Raw genomic sequence first — 20,711 nt, forward strand, 5'->3', positions numbered from 1 at the left:
TGAATTGCTGGTTACTAAAGGATTAGAATCAGTATGATTTGGACATTAATTGGTGGGAAGATGAAGACCACATGTAAATGATGAATAATCTCCAAGCTTTCCTTAGTTGACTTGGAAACCAACTCTGTGAATGGAAGTACCATTAATGGGGAGAGACTCAAGGCAGACCAGGTATGAGAAGAAAATGAAATTCAGTTAGAACCAAATGCAAACCTTAGGAAACATCCAAGTGGACCTATCTCGGAAATAAGGAAGTAAGATTGTATCTGGTGGAAGGGTTCCAAGATTGTGATCATCAAAGAAAGCCACAGAAATGCTTGTCCTGGGTGGTTAGGTAACATGAGAACAGGCCATAGGGAGGGTGATGATGAGAGAAACAAACTTTAAGACAAGTGATGAAGGAACTTGAACAGAAAGAACAATGATGGGAAGGCTTTTTCCTTCTTTTAAAGGATTGGGGAAAGGGCTGCTTTTCCACCCTCTTAGAGGATTATTGAAAGAAGTGCCTATAAATTTTAGAGTTTGAATTTTGTTCTGATATGCTTATCACTAAGTCATATTTATAGTACAATTTGTTTTTTAAGCCCAAAATAGACAGGGAATTCTGTAAACCCAGTAGGATGGTGATAATACTAGATTTTCATTATTTTTAAAACGGATTTTAGCTGGGCAGTGGTGACACATGCCTTTAATCCCAGCATTCAGGAGGCAGAGCCAGGCGGATCTCTGTGAGTTCTAGGCCAGCCTAGTCTACAGAGATCCAGGACAGGAACCAAAACTATATGGAGAAACCCTGTCTCAAAAAAACACAAATGAATGAATGAATGAATGAATGAATGAATGAATGAATAAGTAAGTAAGTAAATAAATAGAGCGGATTTTTAGCAGGGTGTGGTGGCACACACAGGAACCAAAACTATATGGAGAAACCCTGTCTCGAAAAAACATAAGTAAATAAATAAATAAATAAAGCAAGCAAGCAAGCGGATTTTTAGCAGGGTGTGGTGGCACACACCTTTAATCCCAGCACATAGGAGACAGAGGCAGGATGATATCTATGAGTTCAAGGCCAGCCTGGTCTACAAAATGAGTTCCAGGACAGCCAGGGCTACACAGAGAAACCCTGTCTTGAAAAAACACAAAACAAAAACCAAATTGATTTATGTTCTTAATCTCCTAGGACCACTCATAGGATACTGAAGTATTAAGAGTTGAGAAGTGTTAGTTCTGGTAATGTTACATTAAGGGAGAAAAAGCCAGAAAACTCTCACCTGAAAGAAGACAATTGCAAATCTTCTAAGAGAAGGAAAAGTCCTGATTCAGACCTGTTGGTTTGAGCTCTTGAACAATGAAAACTAGAGTGAGAATGGAAAAGATACTTATGTGTTGTGAAAAATAAAATTTAAAAAATATATTTCCAGTCTCATGAACTAATTTGGAAAACAATGCTGATTTAGGACCTATGGTAATTTAAAGTTGCTTTACTGACTTATGTCTCAGTAAAATTGTAGTTATTACATTTAATCTCACTAAGATCACCTTAGTTTGGGTTGGGCAAGTAGAATGAGCAGATTGGTTATTGGCTCTTACAGCATTTTATATAAACAAACATGCCTCATACACTTTTAGGAGGAATTCTAATTTTAAGACCTGCTTACAATTTGTACCTGAGCATGTCTCCTTACAGGGTAACTTGATTTGCACTTCAATCCAGTGTTTCAGGAGACAGATTCATATATGTATAAATGTTGTGTGGCATTAAGAATCTTGGCAGTGGGAAGGAGATTAAAAGAATAATGAGGGTAAAAATCAAAGATTTTGTATACATCTATGAAATTGCCAGAGAATCAATTTTCAGAAGAAAACCTTGTAAAACTCTCCTAAATCTGTGTTTGCTTGGTTATATTCTACTTTTATAGAGATGTGCTACAGCTTCAAGCATAAAACTCTGTCTTTTAGAACCTGTGTTGTATACTAAGAAACATGCAGCAGAGTGAATTCATTTTGGAAGGCTGTCTTTTCAAAGCATTAGTATCTTCTAATGACATTTGGCAATATGTATGTAGATGTTTGTAAAATATAAATTCTTGCCGTCTGACATGGGTTTTTCTGGCTTTCTGTGCCTAATCATTCTTTTGTTTTGTTCCTGGTCACCAGTTTAATTTGAATATTTCCCATTTTGTGTTTTAACCAGTTTCCCCCCTTTTTTTTTCCTTTCCTCCCCCCACTTTTCTATCATTCTGGTGTAGGGCATTTCTGATCTGCAATTGTTCTGTAGTATATTTTGGACAATTTTAAATGCTATTGAAAATATAATATGTATAACATATACTTTTACCTTATGCATAGTTAGGTGCTCTTTTTCAAAATTTCATTGAAATATGAAAAAATTTTAAGTGAACAAATTTCTACCTAAGTATTCTGTGATGTAAGTCATCTTACTTTAGCATAACTCTTAAGGAGTGTCGAGAAATTGCAGTTTAGGGCAATGTCTTCGCTTTGCTGCACAGAAGTGCTTGCAGATCAGCTTTGCTGACTACCAACAGCACGCAGTGACTCGGCCCTCCTAGTGCTTTCTGGCTGCTGCAGTTAAACTCTGTGCATCAAAATAAATGGCCGTCATAGCTGTAACTCAACTACATCTTAAGTTTTTATTGAACACATGCAAACTGAGTGAATCCTAATTTTTCCATATATTTTTATAGCTTTCTTATATCTGATGCCATTTCATCTTTCTACCAGTCAATCAGGGCAAAGTTGCATTTCTTAAGATGAAAATTGTCTAGTTTTTATTCAAGACAGTGATTACCATTTGTGACAAAGATCAATTAATTTTCCCAGAGTTTTAATTAACAGAAGTAATCTTTTCCCTCCAATCAAGCTTTCTATTTCTTAAGCACAATATCTATAAATTTAAGAAAACTTCACACTTAAGACACATGCAGTTCGGTCTTGCTAGAGATAAATAGTGTCCAAAGTTTAATAAGAGGTGTTCCTAGCATCCATGTTATCTTATAAACTGTATGATAACAGGAAAAATGTTTGAATTTTATTAATCCCTCTTAACAGAAAATAATATATTTGAAGACTTAGTAAACCTTTTAAATTCTTCCTAATTTTATTTAGTACCCTTAGATAATTATACACAACTATTTTAGAGGTGATTGGTGTGTGTATGATCATTTGCATTAGGATTAAATCATTTTTATTCTTTGATGTTAAATGGGAATTGAACTAAAACCTGTAGGCCTTTTTTTTTTAAATTTTTCTAGGCAGGGTTTCTATGTGTAACAGCCCTGGCTGTCCTGGAACCTGCTTTGTAGATCAGGCTGGTCTTGAACTCACAGAGATCTGCTTGCCTCTGGCTCCTGGGTGCTAAGGCATGCGCCACTACCACCCAGCTCATTAGGCCTTTTTTTATGTGTGTCTTTGACTTATCTGCTTGTTTCTAGGAAACATGCTTCCTTGTAGGAAAATGTATAAGTATACAACACTTGTTGCACATTGAAACTGTACCTCTCAACTTAACAAGAGGTCTAGCCATTAATGTTTCTACAGTCACAGCATTCTAAACAGTACATTTCAAAGTAACTTAAAACTCTGGGGGATTTGTTTTGTTTTGATTTTTATAAGGATATTTGCTTATTTTTCATGTAATTTTTACCTGCCCTCCCCCCAAATTATGTTAACCAAAAACATTTCATTATATTTTCTTACCAAGATTGACTAAAACAAGAAGTACCCAGATTATTAAATTTTTGACTACCTAAATAAAAGTAGGCCACAGATTGTATCTTTAATAGCTCTATTCCTTGTCAGACAGCTAGAACATACACCCCTACTTCTGCTAAAACTATGGAAAATGATCACCAGTTTGCTTGCAAATCAACTCTGCTGCATGCGTTCACAAGTTTCATAAAGATTGCATGCTTTTTGTTCTCAATACGAATTGTGTTTTTTTTCATACCCATCTTTGCTTTTTATTTTTTTATTTTTGTTTCCCTTTTCTTGGTTGGATGCCTGTGTATGTTTAATCCAAATCCCTGTCCAGTCCTGGAGTTTGAACTACGGAAAGCCAAGGAGACCATTCAGGCCCTCCGAGCCAACCTAACAAAGGCTGCAGGTGGTGTACATAAAACTTTTTGAGCCTTTTCCCACTTTTACAATGTAGAAGTAGCTGGACTATTTTTATGTGTAAAATAGTAAAACATTATTTTATTTTATCTCACCAGAACATGAAGTTCCTTTACAGGAACGAAAAAATTACAAATCAAGTCCTGAAATTCAGGTGGGTGAATGACACCAGTTATCTTCCATATGGCCCAAATGTCAAAGGAGCAAAGCTCGTATTTTCCCATTTGTCTTTTATTTTGCTTCCAGGAGCCAATCAAACCTCTTGAAAAGAGAGCTCTCAACTTCCTAGTCAATGAATTTTTGTTGAAGAATAACTACAAGCTTACATCAATAACCTTTTCAGATGAAAATGATGATCAGGTAAAGTTATATTTGGGGTAATGTCTGCTTTTAATTTACTTGGTCTCTTAGCTTGATTTTTTGCAGTTATGCTTACAGTAAGATTCACCTGGGTAGTTTTCTAAAAGCAAAGCAGGTACTACTCAGTTTAGTACTTCGTTGGCTCACAAACCTTTTCTATTTTGTAAGCTTTCAAAATAAAGACTTGTCTTTCTTTCCAGGTAGCTTTTTCCAGCCTGATAGTTACTGTATAGCCCCTCCATAGTTGTGTGCATTCATAAAGTATGACTTTTAAAACTGGACATTACTTGGTCCTATAGATCAATGAAGACTTAGAAATTGAGTTTGACTATAAAAGTTTCTTGAGTAGCACTGTAATTCAGATGTTCAATAGCACAGTTAGAAAATGTTTTGAATGACAACTTATATGATGTATGTGCACATGTGTATAATTGGTTCTCTGAATAGGATCTCTCAGAAGTTAATGCCAGAGATTTTATTATGAGGAAAGCAGAAGGCTGCTGTTTTTATCTTTGTTCATTCATTTACTTTGTGGTGCTCAGCAGACACCCTACCTCTGAAACTGCACCCTTCTCTCAGAGGCAGTTCTTTTAAATGAAGATTACTCCTTTGCTTCATAAAGTCTCCTGTGAATATTTTATAGAAATAGAAGTTCTCTAAAGGACATAGTGATTTATTTACTTCATCAGTTATCACATGTTTGGCAAGACTTGAATGCAATACAATTCATTGTTTATTGCTTAATAAGATACTTTCTGTGAATATTAGCAATCACTAAGTGATTTCACCACAGTGAAATTCAGCATTATAAAATATACTTTCCTAGTGCTATAATTCTACACTGATGTCATTCACATATGAAGTCTGTCATTGAATTTGATGCAATATGTGGCTTATGGTTATAAATATTTAGCTATTACATGGTAGCTTTACGGAGCTATACTATGTAAAAGACGTTAAATGTTTACCAAACATGATTTCTATGAGTATAATTTAAGTGAATCATGGTTTTTTTTTAATCATTGGCTTAACAGCAAATAGTAACTATTTAAAGTGTGAGAAATGTTGGAAAGTAAAAAGGAAAGGGAAAGAGGAATAAACATCAGAGAGGACAGGTCAAACAGAGTATGATGATCTCTTTAAGTCTAGATTTGTCAGTTCCAACTTTTCAATACAAACAATTGATCCTACTCAGTTAAGAGTCAGAAACTATCAGAGATATCAGTAGTGCTTCCTCAATAATTGACAAGGAAATAGCTTAGGATGTGGAAGATCTGCATTCCTTTATCAGTTAAGATTTGACATTAATTAAAATGGAAGTGGCAAGGAACTTGTGTAGCCAAAGCAACTTTGATAAAGAACAAGGGGGACTTGAATCACTGGCCTTCTAGCCTTAAAAGATAAGATAATCAAGACGTATCATGCTGTTATGTAGACAAGTAGACCAAGGAACCTATTCCAGTATAAGCCAGAAGGAGACATGCACAGGGTCTATTGATTACTCACAAGTGCAAAGTTAATCCCATACAGGGAGGGCAGTCTTTTTACAAATGATAGTAGAAAAACGTGGTGTCCATGCACCTCCTAAGTGGGATTAAATCCACATTACATACATGAAATTTGATTCAAAATGTATCATAGATTTTAATATGAACCTGTAAGACTTACACAGGTAAATGTAAGAGGAGTAAATCATTACAATTTTGAGAGATAAGATTTCTTAGATATGCCACCAAAATCATTCTTCAAATGTACTATTGTAAGATTTTTTTTAAGTCACTTTTTGCTGGTGAGTTTACTTAGCAGATCGAAGTATCTGCCCCACCTGAGTTTGATCCCCAGAACTCATGTAAAAAGGAAGAAGAGAACCGACTCTTTGACCTCCATACTTGAGCCATGGCATGCATGCCCAGACACACTCATGGACACACACATAATAATAATAAAGTATTCTTAAAGGCACTTTTGAGGCTGGAGGGGTAGCTCAGTAGTTAAGAACTTCTTGTTCTTCCAAAGAACCTACCTCTAAATCCAACTCCCAACACATATGTGGCATACCCTAGCACAGACATATAAACATAAATAAAAGTAAAAACAGTTCTTTTTTAAACTGTTGAGTGAAAAGACAAACCATAGACTGAGTGAAAATATTCAAAAGTCAACAAAGTATTTGTTAGAACTTTCTAAACTCTTTAATAAGAAATAAACAGAATTTTTTAAGACACAAGCAAAAGAATTATATGCATGCTTCACTAAAAAAGATATCTAAATAGAAAAGAACTTGTGAAAGATACTCAGCTCCTTTTCCTTCAAAGATGCACATATAGTACATTGAGATGTCACAATTTAGGATGGCCATGACTGAAGACTCAATAGGCTGGGCCTGAGTTAGGCAGATTGCAATAAAGTGACATGTTTAATATTCATTTATAATTTATATAAGCTAAAATTGATTTATTTCTTATAAGCTAGCACCATGGGGCCTTAAATATTTAGCTAATTCTTACAAAAGTCCTAAGAAGTAATGAATATTATACCCATTTTCTAGGTAGCCCCTTTTTTTTTTTTTTTAAGTTCTTGGTCTCTGCAGGGAAATGATTCTTTTTTAATTTTTTTTTATTTTATAATTTAATTTTACATAATTTTACACGGATTCCCCTGTCCTCCCCCCTCCCGCCCCCCCCTCAACTTCCTCCCAGCCCACCCCCCGTTCCCATCTCCTCCAGGGCAAAGACTCCCCTGGGGATTCAGCTCAACCTGGTAGATTCAGTCCAGGCAGGTCCAGTCCACTCCTCCCAGGCTGAGCGAAGTGTCCGTGCAAAAGCCCCAGGTTCCAAAAAGCCAGCTCATGCACCAAGGACAGGTCCCAGTCCCACTGCCTGGATGCCTCCCAAACAGTTCAAGCTAATCAACTGTCTCACTTATCCAGAGGGCCTGATTCAGCTGGGGGCTCTATAGGTCACCCTTTTAACTTAAATGAACTGATGACAATAAGCAGAGACTAGGAATATTGAATTTAGATCTGATTTTCTCCAAACCCCCAATTTCAGTGCTCATATCAACTTCATATTTAGTTTTTAGTTACAATTATTCCATTATTTAAGTAAGCCATCAAAGGATTAAAGTGCCATGTTTAGACTATTAACATGAGTATTCTAAGGATTTTCAGAGACTCTCATACACAAATTATAATAAGGTAACAACTTAGTACAAAAGTCTTTTATTTTAGGACAAGACAGGATGGTAAGAAAATATGTCTGTGATTTATTACTATGTAATTTCATACATCCCATCCAAAAATCTTTGCCATAGAGTACTCAAGATGCTGCACTTTTCTGTCGTTTTTATGAAGTTGAATTATTCTGAATTAAAGGGAATGTTTCAAAAACACAACAAATTTACAGGTAGTTATTTGAATTCTTTAAATTGCCAGAAGCATTTTTACTAATTCAAGTTAGATTTAAGCAGCTGAAGCAGATCGGCAGCTTAAGCTGGCTATTAATTCATTAGAGAGTATGTAGATTACATGTAATGTGGGATGACCTTCCATCAGCAGTTTACTTGTTACTTGTATGTTGATGACCTAAGCACTTAGACATTTCATGCTCCAGTGCTAGTGCTCACACTCAGGACTTCATGCAAAATACATCTTACCATCTAACACAGTTAAACAGAAAGCATAAAATTGTAAGAATAATAATTGTGTAATGAAAGAGTACCTAGAATATACACTTTTATTTTCTTTTATTTTTGAGGGTGGTCTCACTGTGTATCCCTGGCTAACCTGGAACTCAGTATACAGGCTGGCCTCAAGCCCACAGAGATCCATGTGCCTCTGCTTCCTTGGTGCTGGGATTAAAGGTGTGCACCATCATGCCCAATACATTTAGACGTTATAATAGAATATTATATTTGTTTATCCAGAGTAGCAATATTTGACTGAAAACACAAGAAAAAATTATCTTAAAGGGTTTTTTATTACGTTTTGTGTGTGTGTGTGTGTGTGTGTGTGTGTGTGTGTGTGTGTGTGTGTGTGTGCGCGTGCGTGCACGCGCGCACTTGTATGTGGGAAGATCAGGGAACAACTTTCTGGAGTTGGTTTTCTATAAACTTCACCATGTGGAGGCCAGGAATTAAGTCAAGTCATCAGATTGGATAGCAGTGCCTTTACCCACTAAGCTGTCACCCAGCTTCTCAAGGTTTTTTTTAATGCTTTTTGTTTTCTGTTAGGATTTTGAATTATGGGATGATGTAGGATTAAACATTCCCAAACCCCCAGACTTGTTACAACTTTACCGAGATTTTGGAAATCATCAAGTGACTGGGAAAGATCTTGTGGATGTGGCCAGTGGAGTAGATGAAGATGAATTAGAGGCTCTTACACCAATTTTAAGCAACATCCCTCCAACCCTTGACACTCCCCAGGCTCTAGAGGTGAGAAATACCAATTAAATACTCATGTCCACAAATACTGTTTATGTAAAAATGTTTCTGTGAGATCTTGAGCTTCTGATTTTTTTCCTGCTTTGATTTTCAGAATTCCTTGCTAGTACAGAAATTAGAAGATAAAATTAGTTTATTAAATAATGAAAAATGGTCATTGATGGAGCAAATCAGAAGGCTTGAAAGGTTAGTACTTTGTCGTTATTTCTGAAAGTCCTAAAATTTGTATTGACATTGGCAGGTGTGTGTGTGTGTGTGTGTGTGTGTGTGTGTGTGTGTGTATGTGTGTATACATATATACATGTGTGAAACAGGGTTTCAATAGTAAGACATAATGTTTTCACATTGTTGTTATTAAAGCCTCTTAATTATTTTCTGTATTTAAAATAATGAAATGTCTCCCCTCACAAGAAAACTAGATTGATGTCATAATCTTATAGTTTGTTATATACTTAAGTTAAATACTGTAACTTCAACTGAGTCTTGTCAGTCTCGATAAAATAACTCCACATTAGTGACCTTCTTACTTAACCATTCATTATTTCATTTATTTCTTATAATACTAAGTTGGGTTTGATGGAGTGGTCTCTGTGTTTCAAATGGAGGTTTCTCAAGAGCAGGCTTTAGGGCTGTTTCTTCTCCTGGCTGGCAGTTTGCAGCTGTGCTTTTAGGACTGTGAAGCACCAATGACTGTTACATAGATGAGCTTAGTCACTCATCAAGTAATCGGCTTTTAATATGTTCTGCTTCTGGGAGTGGATACTGTTGTCAAACCTGTCAAAACTGAAATTGTTCTCTGGGAATTTTCTTTCTTCAGTGAGATGGACATCCTTAAAACTGAACATTTTACCACCCCAGCAGTTGGTGATTCTGTTCAGCCTTCCTTGACTCAGTCTTCCCAAAAAGAGTCTGAAGACAATAGACGGAGCCCAATTGTAAATAGTTCAGACCAAGAAAAAAAGAAGAATGGTCATCTTGAAACACCAGGGGAAGCTGATTCCTCTATTCCTAAAGAGAATTCCACAGGTTCTTTCCCCAAGAAAGAAAGAGAAGAAATGCCACCTTCTTCTATACCAAGTAAAACCATGGTCCATTTCGATCAACCCAATAGGTTAGTGTAACGCCATGCTTTGAATGTGTCTTTCATTATTTGTGCTTGTAAGGCTGGAAGAATTTAGTTCATATTTGAATATTTTGCAGAGTTGCAAATTCTTCCATTTGACATGACTTAGTACATAGCAGAATACATGTCACAAAATGGGACAAATAATTATTAAATTATGTCAAAGAGAAGAAAACCATAAATTGACAAGTTCTGTCTTCACTAAGTGCCTAAGGCCATAAATAACCTCTAATAAATAATATAATAAATAATAAAGAACTATATGCTCTTGGCCTTCCCTCCATGCCTCTTACCTTTCTTCTGTTATTAAGCTCAGACTAGTTGCCTGTGCTGTGACAAAGCAACACAAAATAGTTGTGTTTCCAGTCCTTTTTCTGTATCTTCTTTCTTTACTAAAGGATGTCATTAATATTCTCTTGCTGGATTGTAGTATTTGAACTTAGGAAGTGAAAAAAATCAGTAAACCATGATTCCTGTCCTTTGTGATAAAGCTATCTAGTAGTGAAAACAAAGTATAAATTTTAAATGTTTTCAGTTGTAACTTAAAAAAAATACTTTTGAAAAAGGACTTATTTTTTTCTTTCATGCATATGTGCTTAGTGTATACTAACTCATTTAATCGTATAGTGCACTTTTGGCTGCAATATTCTTCTTGTTAGAAACAAGCACCATATACCCAACATTAGAATAAAATTTTTCAAGCATGGCTAATTTTCTTTAGTCTTACAGGTCCTCATTATTACTGAGAAATACTGGGTTTATTTGTGTAAGAAGCTTTCCATTCTGAATCATAACCTGTACTTGTTAGATATAATTGTTACCTTTGTATATATGGAGCTCACAGAATTAGACTAAGATGTAGAGTCCTTGAGGTTTATTTATTCTAATGTACATGAGATAAAATCATGGAAATGTATATTGTGTTGCTCAGTAGTAGGAGCACTTGTAAAGTCCTCCCATACCAGAGTATCTGTATAGTTCTTTTATACTCTTAAGGTAGATGCTGTTATATTCACTCAATACCTGTGTGCCAGGCAATGCTACTAAGAATACATTGATGAGTGAGACACACTGTAATCCTTTCGTGAACAAACGTTATGGTATGAGAGAGAGCAATTAAAATATGAAAAATAAGAGAATGGATCTTGCTTTGGGAACACATAACCAAAGCACCAACCTAGTTATCAAACAGAAAGGTTTCATTAAAGATTTGAAGGCTGAGAGTTAACTAGGTAAAGAAATCAAAGGCTGAGTGGGTAAAGAACATTAGGAATGAAAATGGAAGAAATAGATTTACAATATACCTAAAAGCTGGACAGTTGGTTAGATTGGAAATAAAGAGAAAGGAATGAATCTAGTGATTGTAAGAGAAAGACTGGTTTGTGGTTTCTAGTTTGAACAAGCAAATAGATTGTGGCCCCATCCATTTAGAGGGTGTGAGCAGTGCCTAAGAAAGCAAAGGGTCCAAGTCTTGACACATCTAAGTCTGCAATCATATGGAAATTATTGAGTACAGCTTGGTGCCTACTAAGCATGTTTCTGGTGAGTTTTTGGTATTGGCCTTGTCTTTGTAGATGGAGCATACAAGCAGCTCATAGTCAACTTCATGAGTTACATAGATACAATATTTTTAGAAATAAAGATAGGCTTGACCTTTCTTATTAAACATAAAAGTAAATTAATAATTCCTATTGTTCCTCCAATGTTTTTCTCTTAAATTATGTCAGGAATGTTCAGTGAGCTCTTCCTTCCCTTATAGTCTTTATATAGGTTAATATCATTAATATAGGTTATATAGGTTTATATCAGCACAACTGTAGTGACTTTCCAGCTTTGTTTCTTGTTCAATCTGTGTCAGCCTTTCTGAAGACATAGAAAATGGAGGGTGGAGATAGTACTCATTTTAGATTGTGGAACTATTTCCTATAATTATTGATCACTGTACCACTTAGTGTTTGATCCACTAACACATAGGGCCATTCATTCATTTATATGGCCTCAGGCTATTTACAATGTACAGTGTTCTTCTCTTATATCCATCAAGTCTGGTGGCAGAGAATCTGGACAACATTTGTGAGGTAGGATTAATGTAGGGATGTGCTTTCCATATGCAGATATGCAGCTTACTTCCTCCTGAGATAGCAGTGCTAATTCTTGGATCCTATCTCCTTTTTTCCACTATTTTCTTGCAGGAAATTGTCACCTGCTTTTCACCAAGCACTACTCTCTTTTTGTCGAATGTCTGCAGATAGTCGTTTAGGATCAGAGGTGAGTTTATATCACAGCTTCCATAAAACATCTCTACTGTTGTAGGGGTGTTTGTTTTTTATAGGGTTTCATATAAAATGTTTATGCTAAGATTGCATTTCAGTTGAAAATCTATTATTTAAAAGTAATTCTTTAAAAAATAATACCTTAAAATTTTAAGCAATAAGGAAGGCAGTTGGTTATTGGTTCAATTGCTGTCTGGCAATTGTCATTATAAAATCAGTTCAGCTTTCTCAGGCCTTTCCTGATGCAGTTCATTATACAAGCTGTTGCCCTGGCATGGTTGCAGCTTCTTAGGGATCTTTTTAAGGAAAAGGCAAACAAAACAGGAACCATTGAGGAGGCCCTGGTTCTAGGCTACCCCTTCTTCCCAGCATAGTAGGCCTCCCAGGTCTCACCCATATTTTTTTTAATTGACATTTTGTCTTTTAAGTAAAAATTTGTTTTTCCTGGCATGTAGAATTATACATGTTTATACACACTGACATTTAGATACATCAATGAACAGGATCCACTGAATCTAGATGACTGACACTTGTCATTTCAGATACCATCGCCTGTGTGTTGGAACACATTCAAAAATCATAAATCCTCTTTATGAGCTAATTTGTCATGTTCAGTTCAGTGTTGACCCACCATAGTTCTCCTACTGTGCTACATCCCTAGCTGCTAGGGAAATAACTTTGTGTTGTCCTTCCTAGCAGCCAGGTCTGTAGCTTAGTAGAGAAGTGCTTGCTTAGTGTTAGCCCCAACATCATAAACCTTAAATAAATCATTGATCCCTCATACCCAACTCTAGCCCTTTTACTGGCATATTCACTGCATGACTGCCCCACCGAAACGGCATTATCTGAGGCAGTGTTGTTATCATTACTATGAGTTATAATATGGAGCTTGTGTTTACATCAAAGGAGACAAGATCCAGAGTGTAAACATTTACCCACCTTTATGCACATATCATCCACAATCATTTAACTGTTTGGTTTTCTAGGTGTCAAGGATTGCAGATAGTGAAAAAAGTGTTATGTTAATGCTGGGACGCTGCCTGCCACACATTGTTCCTAATGTGCTGTTGGCAAAAAGAGAGGTAAGACACATAAAAGTATTTTCATCCCAGTAGTCTCATCATGTGATCCATTTTGTCATTTTGAAGTTTAGTGTTATATTTTTATTTTGTTAAGTCTGTTACTTGCAATCATATTCTTACTTTTGTGCATGCGTCTCTGCTCCTAGAGAATGGTTTTACACCTCTGTCAGGTGAGTTCAGTAAAACTGCATGGTATTCATAATTTCCAATTTTGCTTAAAGCATTATTATTAGCTTCTGCAGTGCTATTACTGTAGGTCCATTTATGTGTCGTGAATGTTGTCATCTTCACATAACCAAAACACTAATTGATTTTTTTCTGTTCTTTTGATGATGTCTTTGATATGTCTACAGAAGTTGACACTTACTGAAATTAACAGACTAATAAATAATAATGTAACATTTTCCCCAAATACATTTGTAATTGCTTGTTATAAATGTTAGTTTTATTATGCTTGTTTGACAATAACTTATAATGATAGGATAGTTGTAATAGTAACTATAATAACCTTTTAAGGTTCCTTCTTAAGTTTTGTATTTGCATTCTTGGCAGATGCTTTAAATATCCTAGATAAACGTGCAAGTAAATTTTAGTACATGTGACCTAGACCATGAGCCAGGAACACATTAGGAAGTTATCTTTATAGTCATAAATTATTATTACATATACATATTTAGCCAATAAAGGATTATAATGTATACAGTTTTACCATTATCATGTTAATGTTTATCACTGATTTTACTCATATTCATGGGACCTACAGTATGATGGGTACATAATGCATTGGCAAAACCCATTTAAAGCTGACCTTAGTTATCTATGTAAGCAAAAGAAATTTGTACTGATCCTCAAGAAAGGATATGTAGAGCTTTGAAAGATTTTATTCCTATAAGTATTCTTAATTTTAAAAATGACTTAAAAGTTTTTATTCCTTTAGATGTTTTTAATTTTTAAAAAGTTTAGAAACTATTCTTGCTGATGGCTTTATTTGTATCTAATTTAAAATGGTTATATGTGTGGAAGTTTTCTAGATCTTGAAGGATCAGTGTCCAATTTCAGATTGTTTTGCAGTTCTGCCTGGCAGGATGGTGTTTGAGCTTTTCCTTTCTCGGCTTGTAATATCTGTGTTATGAATTATTTATTGTTTGCATCCCACTTATTGTCCTTCCTCAACATAATCTTTAAGTGTTACCAAACTTGACTTTCATAAATCAGTTTTGCCTTTTTTTCCTTATTAGCATTAAAACACTATAACTAAAATCTGATTGTACTGCATGAAGTATTTATAGTTTTGCATCATCAATAACCAGATACCGTGTGTGTGTGTGTGTGTGTGTGTGTGTGTGTGTGTGTGTGTGTGTGTGTGTGTACATGTATACTTTTTTGGCTGATTTTAAATTTTTTATATTTGAAAATTATTGAATGTTCTTGTAGGTTCATATAGGACTGATCCTTTTCTCTATTTACTTATTTTTATCTTGTTCTAATTTATTAAAGTTGTATTATCTCAAAATCAAATTAGTTAATAATAAAGTGTATATTAGCTTGGCTTAAAGCAGTTCCCTAGGTATAAAAGGACGAAACCTTAGAGCATGTGCTTAACACCCATGAGGCTTTAGGTTCAATGTCTAGAGGGGAAAAAAGAAGTAAAACTTGTCTTATTATATCCGATGTTTAATTTATTTTTAATATTTCACCTGTTTAAGTGTGCATTTCTAAAGATCTCTTGTAATTAAAGGATTGGTATCTGAGGGGTTTTTTTTTTTTTTCTTTTTCTTTTCTTGGTTTTTCAAGACAGGTTCCTCTGTAGTCTTGGTTGTCCTGGAACTCACTCTGTAGACCAGGCTGGCTGATCTCGAACTCACAGAGATCCACCTGCCTCTGCCTCGCGAGTGCTGGGACTAAAGGTGTGCACCACCACCACCCAGCGAGGCTTTTCTTATTTCTCAAGTTTTATGTGCTTTTTTTCAGCATAAGCAGAACTAAAAAATTTAGTCAACTGATGATCATAATAATATCCTAGTTGATTACATAACACATAGAAGCAGGGCTTAAGACTTTTAGTAAGGGTGTTACAGTTCTGAGGGGGAAAGGCTTATCCAGTGCAAGTGTTACATCTCTGAAGGGAAAGATTTCCTGGCAGTCAAGAGCCAAGAAATACCACAAATGCACACCTCACTGAAGAAATTTATTGGGAGAGACACAAGAGGGTAACTGCCTCTACTTGGGCAAGAAGCAGCAGAAAACTGAGCAGTCAGCAGACTTTGTATAGGGTTCCTTGGAGTTGGAGCTGTCCAGGATTGGAGGGATTTTGTAGTCTGATCTTGGGCTTTTTTTTTTTTTCTGTAGGGCGGGTCCTGGCCACTCTCCCATCTCAAGGGGCCGGAAACTGCCATTATGGCCCAAGTCTTGGGGTTGGGCCCTAGCCACTCATGTGTTTTGAAGCAAATACATTAACATGGGTTAACTTTTTTTTAATAGAAAAAGAAATACACCACAAACCCTTTTTCCCATCCCACATATAATTTTACTAACTTCTAATGTATTTTTCCAAGTCCTTTACCATTTTTTTTTTTTGTTTTTGTTTTTGTTTTTCGAGACAGGGTTTCTCTGTGTAGCTTTGCGCCTTTTCCTGGAACTCAGTTGGTAGCCCAGGCTGGCCTCGAACTCACAGAGATCCGCCTGGCTCTGCCTCCCGAGTGCTGGGATTAAAGGCGTGCGCCACCACCGCCCGGTGCATTTACCATTTTTAATTGGACTGTCTCCATATGTTTTAGCTGTAAGAATAGAGATCTTTATATATTCTGGATATGAAACCCTTATCACATACGACTTGCAATCATTTTATAGTTAGCTCTTATATTGATTATTGAGCTGACATATGCTCAGAAGAAAAAGTTTTGCCTATTAAAGGCCTTTGCCACTTCTGTTGACAATCAGCTACTAGAGGTTGTTTGGGTCTGAGAATCTCAATTCTGTTCCATTGGTCTGTATATCCTATTCTTATCCTTAAGCCACTCTCATGCTTTTTTATTGCTCTGGTTTTTAGTAAGTTTAAATAATTGGGACACCTGAGTCTTCCATTTTACCTGTTTAATATTACTTGGTTATATTGGACCCTTAGATTTAATGCCCAATTTCATTTTCTGCAAAAAAGGCCATGGGAATTTGAAAGATATTATATGGAATCTGTTCATGACGTAGGGAGCATTGCCATCCTACCAACATTATCATTGTCTTCCCTGCATGGGTGTGTCATGTCTTTTTTTTTTTTTCTGGCAGTGTTGGTGGTGGAGGGTTCAAGACCTGGTTTTAATGTGTAGTCTTAACTGTTCTGAAAATTAGTAGAGGAGCCTAGCCTTGCACTCAGAGAGGTCCACAACGCTGTGGGGTAATGCTCTTGTACACTGTCAAGATTTCTCACTCAAATTGGTTTAATAAAACACTGATTGGCCAGTAGCCTATAGGTGGAGCAACCCGAGTAGGAGATTTCTGGGAAGAGGAAGGACGAGTCAGGAGTGGCCAGCCAGATGCAGAGGAAGCAAGATGAGAGTGTTGTACTGAGAAAAAGTACTGAGCCATGTGGCTAAACGTAGATAAGAATTATGGGTTAATTAAAGTATAAGAGCTAGTTAATAATAAGCCTGAGTTACCAGCCAAGCACTTATAAGTAATATTAAGCCTCTGAGTCAGTTATTTGGGAAGCAGCTGCTGGGTATTTGGGAGTTGCTGATGGGACAGAAACTTGCGCCTATACCACCTGCCTCTGCCTCCCAAGTGCTGAGATTAAAGACATGTGCCACCACAGCCAGCCATGTCATGGCTTTCATTTCTTCATCAGTGCTTTAACTTCTTGATTACATTTATCCTCAGTATTTATTCTTTTAGTTGGTATTACAAATGAGAGTCTTTATCAATTTTCTTTTTAGATCATTCATTGCTAATGTTTAGAAATATGAGAAACGTTTGTGTGTTCATTTATAACACATTATAACTTAAAGTGAATTTGTTTTCGTTATTCATAGTTTATAAGTTCTGTGGTGTTTTCTGTAAGTACAACTACAAAATCTACATGGATAGTTTTGGAGACTTGGGTAGCCTTCCTTCATTCCTGTGGTTTAAATACTCTGTATAAGATTAGGAATAAACTTTGAATAGGACATTTACTTTTTGGTCCTTTTGTGCTTATTCTCCCTTCTCTAGCACAAATGCACACTGATCTGTTATTCTGAGGTTTCTTTTGGTTTGTGTTTTCTTTTTTAAAATTTAAAATGAGCAATGGCTAAACAGTTAAGAGCACTTGCTGTTCTTCCAGAGATCCTGAGTTCAGTTCTTGGCACCCACATGAGATAATTCAAAGCCATCTAAAACTCCAGCTTCAAGGAATCCACTTTCAGGCCTCTACACACATATCCCCAACATATGCTCATACAGATACATGCACATAAGTTAAAAGAGTTATCTTTAAAAAATATTTAAGATTTTTGATACTTTAATGTATGGACACATACATAGGACTGAAGAGATGTCTCAGTGAGTAAAGTGATTTCCCTTGTAAGCCATGCTGAGAACTAACTTAAAAGTCAGATGCAGAGCCAGCAGCCGTGGTGCACACCTTTAATCCCAGCACTCAGGAGACAGAAGCAGGTGGATCTCTGAGTTTGAGGACAGTCAAGGCTACACAGAGAAACCATCTCGAGGGAGTGGGGTGGGTAGTAAAGCTAGATGCAGTAGTACATGTGACTATAATCTCAGCACTCCTGTGAGGAGATAGGAAGTGGAGACAGGAAAATCCCCAGAAACTGATGGCTGCCACACAACAGTGAGTAAGTGGGACCCTGTCTCATGGGTAATGACCAACACCAGAGGTTGTCCTCTGGCTTCCACACTTGTGCTGTTCCAAGTGCACGCACACATATGCGAGCGCTTGCACCTGCGCGCGCACACACACACACACACACACACACACATAGCGTAGGGGAGGGAGAGATTAGGGAGCTGAGGAGATGGCTCAGTGGATAAGAAAGCAGGAAGATCAGAGTTTGGATCCCCAGTACCCACATAAATATTGGCTGAGCTGGCAGCTCAGCTATAATGCAAGCCTTGGAAGGCAGAGATGTGTGACAACAGGATCCGTGAAACAAGCTGGCTAGCAAAACTAACCGTATTGTCAAACTGTGGGTTTGACTGGGAGACTACCCCAAAGAATAAGGTAGAAGAGCAATTGAGGATGAGGCCATACATCAGCTTTGGATCACTCACACACACCCCACGTGCATGCTGAAATGAAAAAGGGGGAGGACTGAAGAACATTGATACAACTTCCTACATGAGGGGGAAATTACCTTCTAGACTTAATATTATTAGAGTTATAATTACTATAGGTATTTTCTTAACCATGGTGGTTATGACTTTACTTTTGTGTAAAAAATCAAATCCTTAAATCTCTAGAAATGACATCTTATCCTTTACTGTGTTATTCTTAATACATTTAATTTAAAATTGACAAAGACATTTTTCTAAGTATCACTTTGTCTGCTTAGAGAAATTTAACTTAGATATAACAGTCAGAATTACAATGAAAGTTTTTAAAGGGTTAGAGTTCTTAGAGGGATGATGCCAAAAGAGAATATTGATCCAATTTGTGAATGGATGTGTAACAAGTAAAATGGTAAACACTAATCTCCAAGGTGTGGAGATGTTAGTGCTTCAAAAACTTAGAGGTGAATAATTAACAGAATTGGGATTGTGTGTAGCCAACCCAGCTTAACAGGTCAAATTCTAGTGTCAATCTGTGCCATTTCTGTGAACAGACCACTCTTAATGTTTTCATCATTATCTCTATCATCACTGTGTTTGAGGAAGAAGCTATCTGGCAGACTTTCCCTGCTGAGTTTCACATGTCACAGCCATTAATGTATCAAGGTGTACTCACTTACCTTGGTATGGAGCATCAACCAAAAATTAAGTGACAGTGACTTCCCATATACTGCAAATTTTACCAGCAAGAAATTAAATAAGATAACAATAGAAACTATTAACAGCTCTCATTTTCAGGAAACAAAAAGTAGGGGTTTTTTTCTTCTAAATTCCAGTACCTTAATTGTTAGACTAAAGGGACCCAAACTTAGTTGCTTTACTTCTCATGTTCCAGTTTGGATTCTTTGGAAATGGCTACTATGTTGAGATACTTTTTAAAGCCAACTTTTATCTCATGAGATCAATGTTTCCTCTGTGAATACATTTAAAAATATATGTTTAAAAAACGCTTGTCATCTCTACATTAATTCAAATTTCTAACTTGAGGAAACACAAAGAAATGTTTGCCTTTGCTTAGTACGGAGAAGTAAGCCAAAGCAGGGACTCTCATAGCTCCTGGGGCACTGTTGTCAGGTAGTGCATCCTTAGCCACTACAGTTGAAAGCTTTCTTATACTGCGCATGAACTTTTTCCCTTTGCTTAAGAACACTAAGCCTTCTGATAAAGGAAACAGGGAAGAAGTGTTGTAAAGCTCTTTTTTTTGTTGTTTCAGACAGGATTCCTCTGTGTCGCTTTGGAACCTGTCCTGGAACTCACTCTGTAGCCCAGGCTGGCCTTGAACTCACAGAGATCCGCCTGCCTCTGCCTCCAAGTGCTGGAACTAAAGGCGCGCGCCACCACTGCCTGGCTTGTAAAGCTTAAAGAAGAAATAGCCTGACATTTTTGTGCTACATTTTATGATTTTTAAAAAAGGCAAAAGATTATATTCCTTATTTTAAATTCTATTTCTGTCTTTACAAGTATGGAAAGTATCTTTCCTTCATTTCATAACTTTAAAGTTATAGATTAAGTAAATAATACAAAAAATAATTTAGCAAGTACACATGTGGAAACAGGAAGAGGGATAGGAAGTACAAGAAAGCCACTAGGGAGCAAAAGATCGGACCTGACAGGAAGTGTAGGTCAACTTGGGAGTCTTTCTTGGTTTCAGAAGTCATTTCTTCTTCTGTTAGTGCTTCTGGAAGAATTTCTAACATACAGTTCTACTCGTAGTAGGTTACCCCTTGACCTTTAAACTTGTAACTTCTCTTGTTGGTTCAATTGACTCAGCAACCTGAACAGAATCAGCTAAAAACTGAATTAATATTTTTTAATTCTAAGAATCTTGGTTTTAATGATCTCTCATGTCACTAAACTTCCAAATCAGATTAAATATTTATGTAATGAGAGTTCTCTGATAAAATCTTCGCTAATCCATCAAGCATCATATTAGCATCTGTCTTAGTTAGGGTTTCTATTGCTATGAAGAGATACCAT

The 20,711-nt window shown here is 36.3% G+C and overlaps 1 protein-coding gene across 7 annotated transcripts in view; it reads left to right on the forward strand.

The window, feature by feature from the left end:
- Relch (RAB11 binding and LisH domain, coiled-coil and HEAT repeat containing) overlaps positions 1-20,711 on the forward strand; it is a 93,946-nt gene that overhangs the window by 16,037 nt on the left and 57,198 nt on the right. For 6 of the 7 annotated variants that reach the window (XR_005092925.1, XM_037211020.1, XM_037211019.1 and 3 more), the window contains exons 3-10: positions 4,052-4,123; positions 4,233-4,288; positions 4,381-4,494; positions 8,725-8,928; positions 9,032-9,123; positions 9,755-10,048; positions 12,253-12,328; positions 13,320-13,415. Coding sequence is in view for 6 of the 7 variants with exons in the window: in XM_037211020.1 (XP_037066915.1) it covers positions 4,052-4,123; positions 4,233-4,288; positions 4,381-4,494; positions 8,725-8,928; positions 9,032-9,123; positions 9,755-10,048; positions 12,253-12,328; positions 13,320-13,415 (1,004 nt within the window). In the remaining variant the exon portion in view is untranslated. The remainder of the gene's footprint in view (positions 1-4,051; positions 4,124-4,232; positions 4,289-4,380; positions 4,495-8,724; positions 8,929-9,031; positions 9,124-9,754; positions 10,049-12,252; positions 12,329-13,319; positions 13,416-20,711) is intronic. The other variant, XM_028883391.2, reaches the window with a different exon arrangement.

The sequence above is a fragment of the Peromyscus leucopus genome, chromosome 15, assembly GCF_004664715.2.
Source record: "Peromyscus leucopus breed LL Stock chromosome 15, UCI_PerLeu_2.1, whole genome shotgun sequence".
Taxonomy (NCBI): Eukaryota; Metazoa; Chordata; class Mammalia; order Rodentia; family Cricetidae; genus Peromyscus; species Peromyscus leucopus.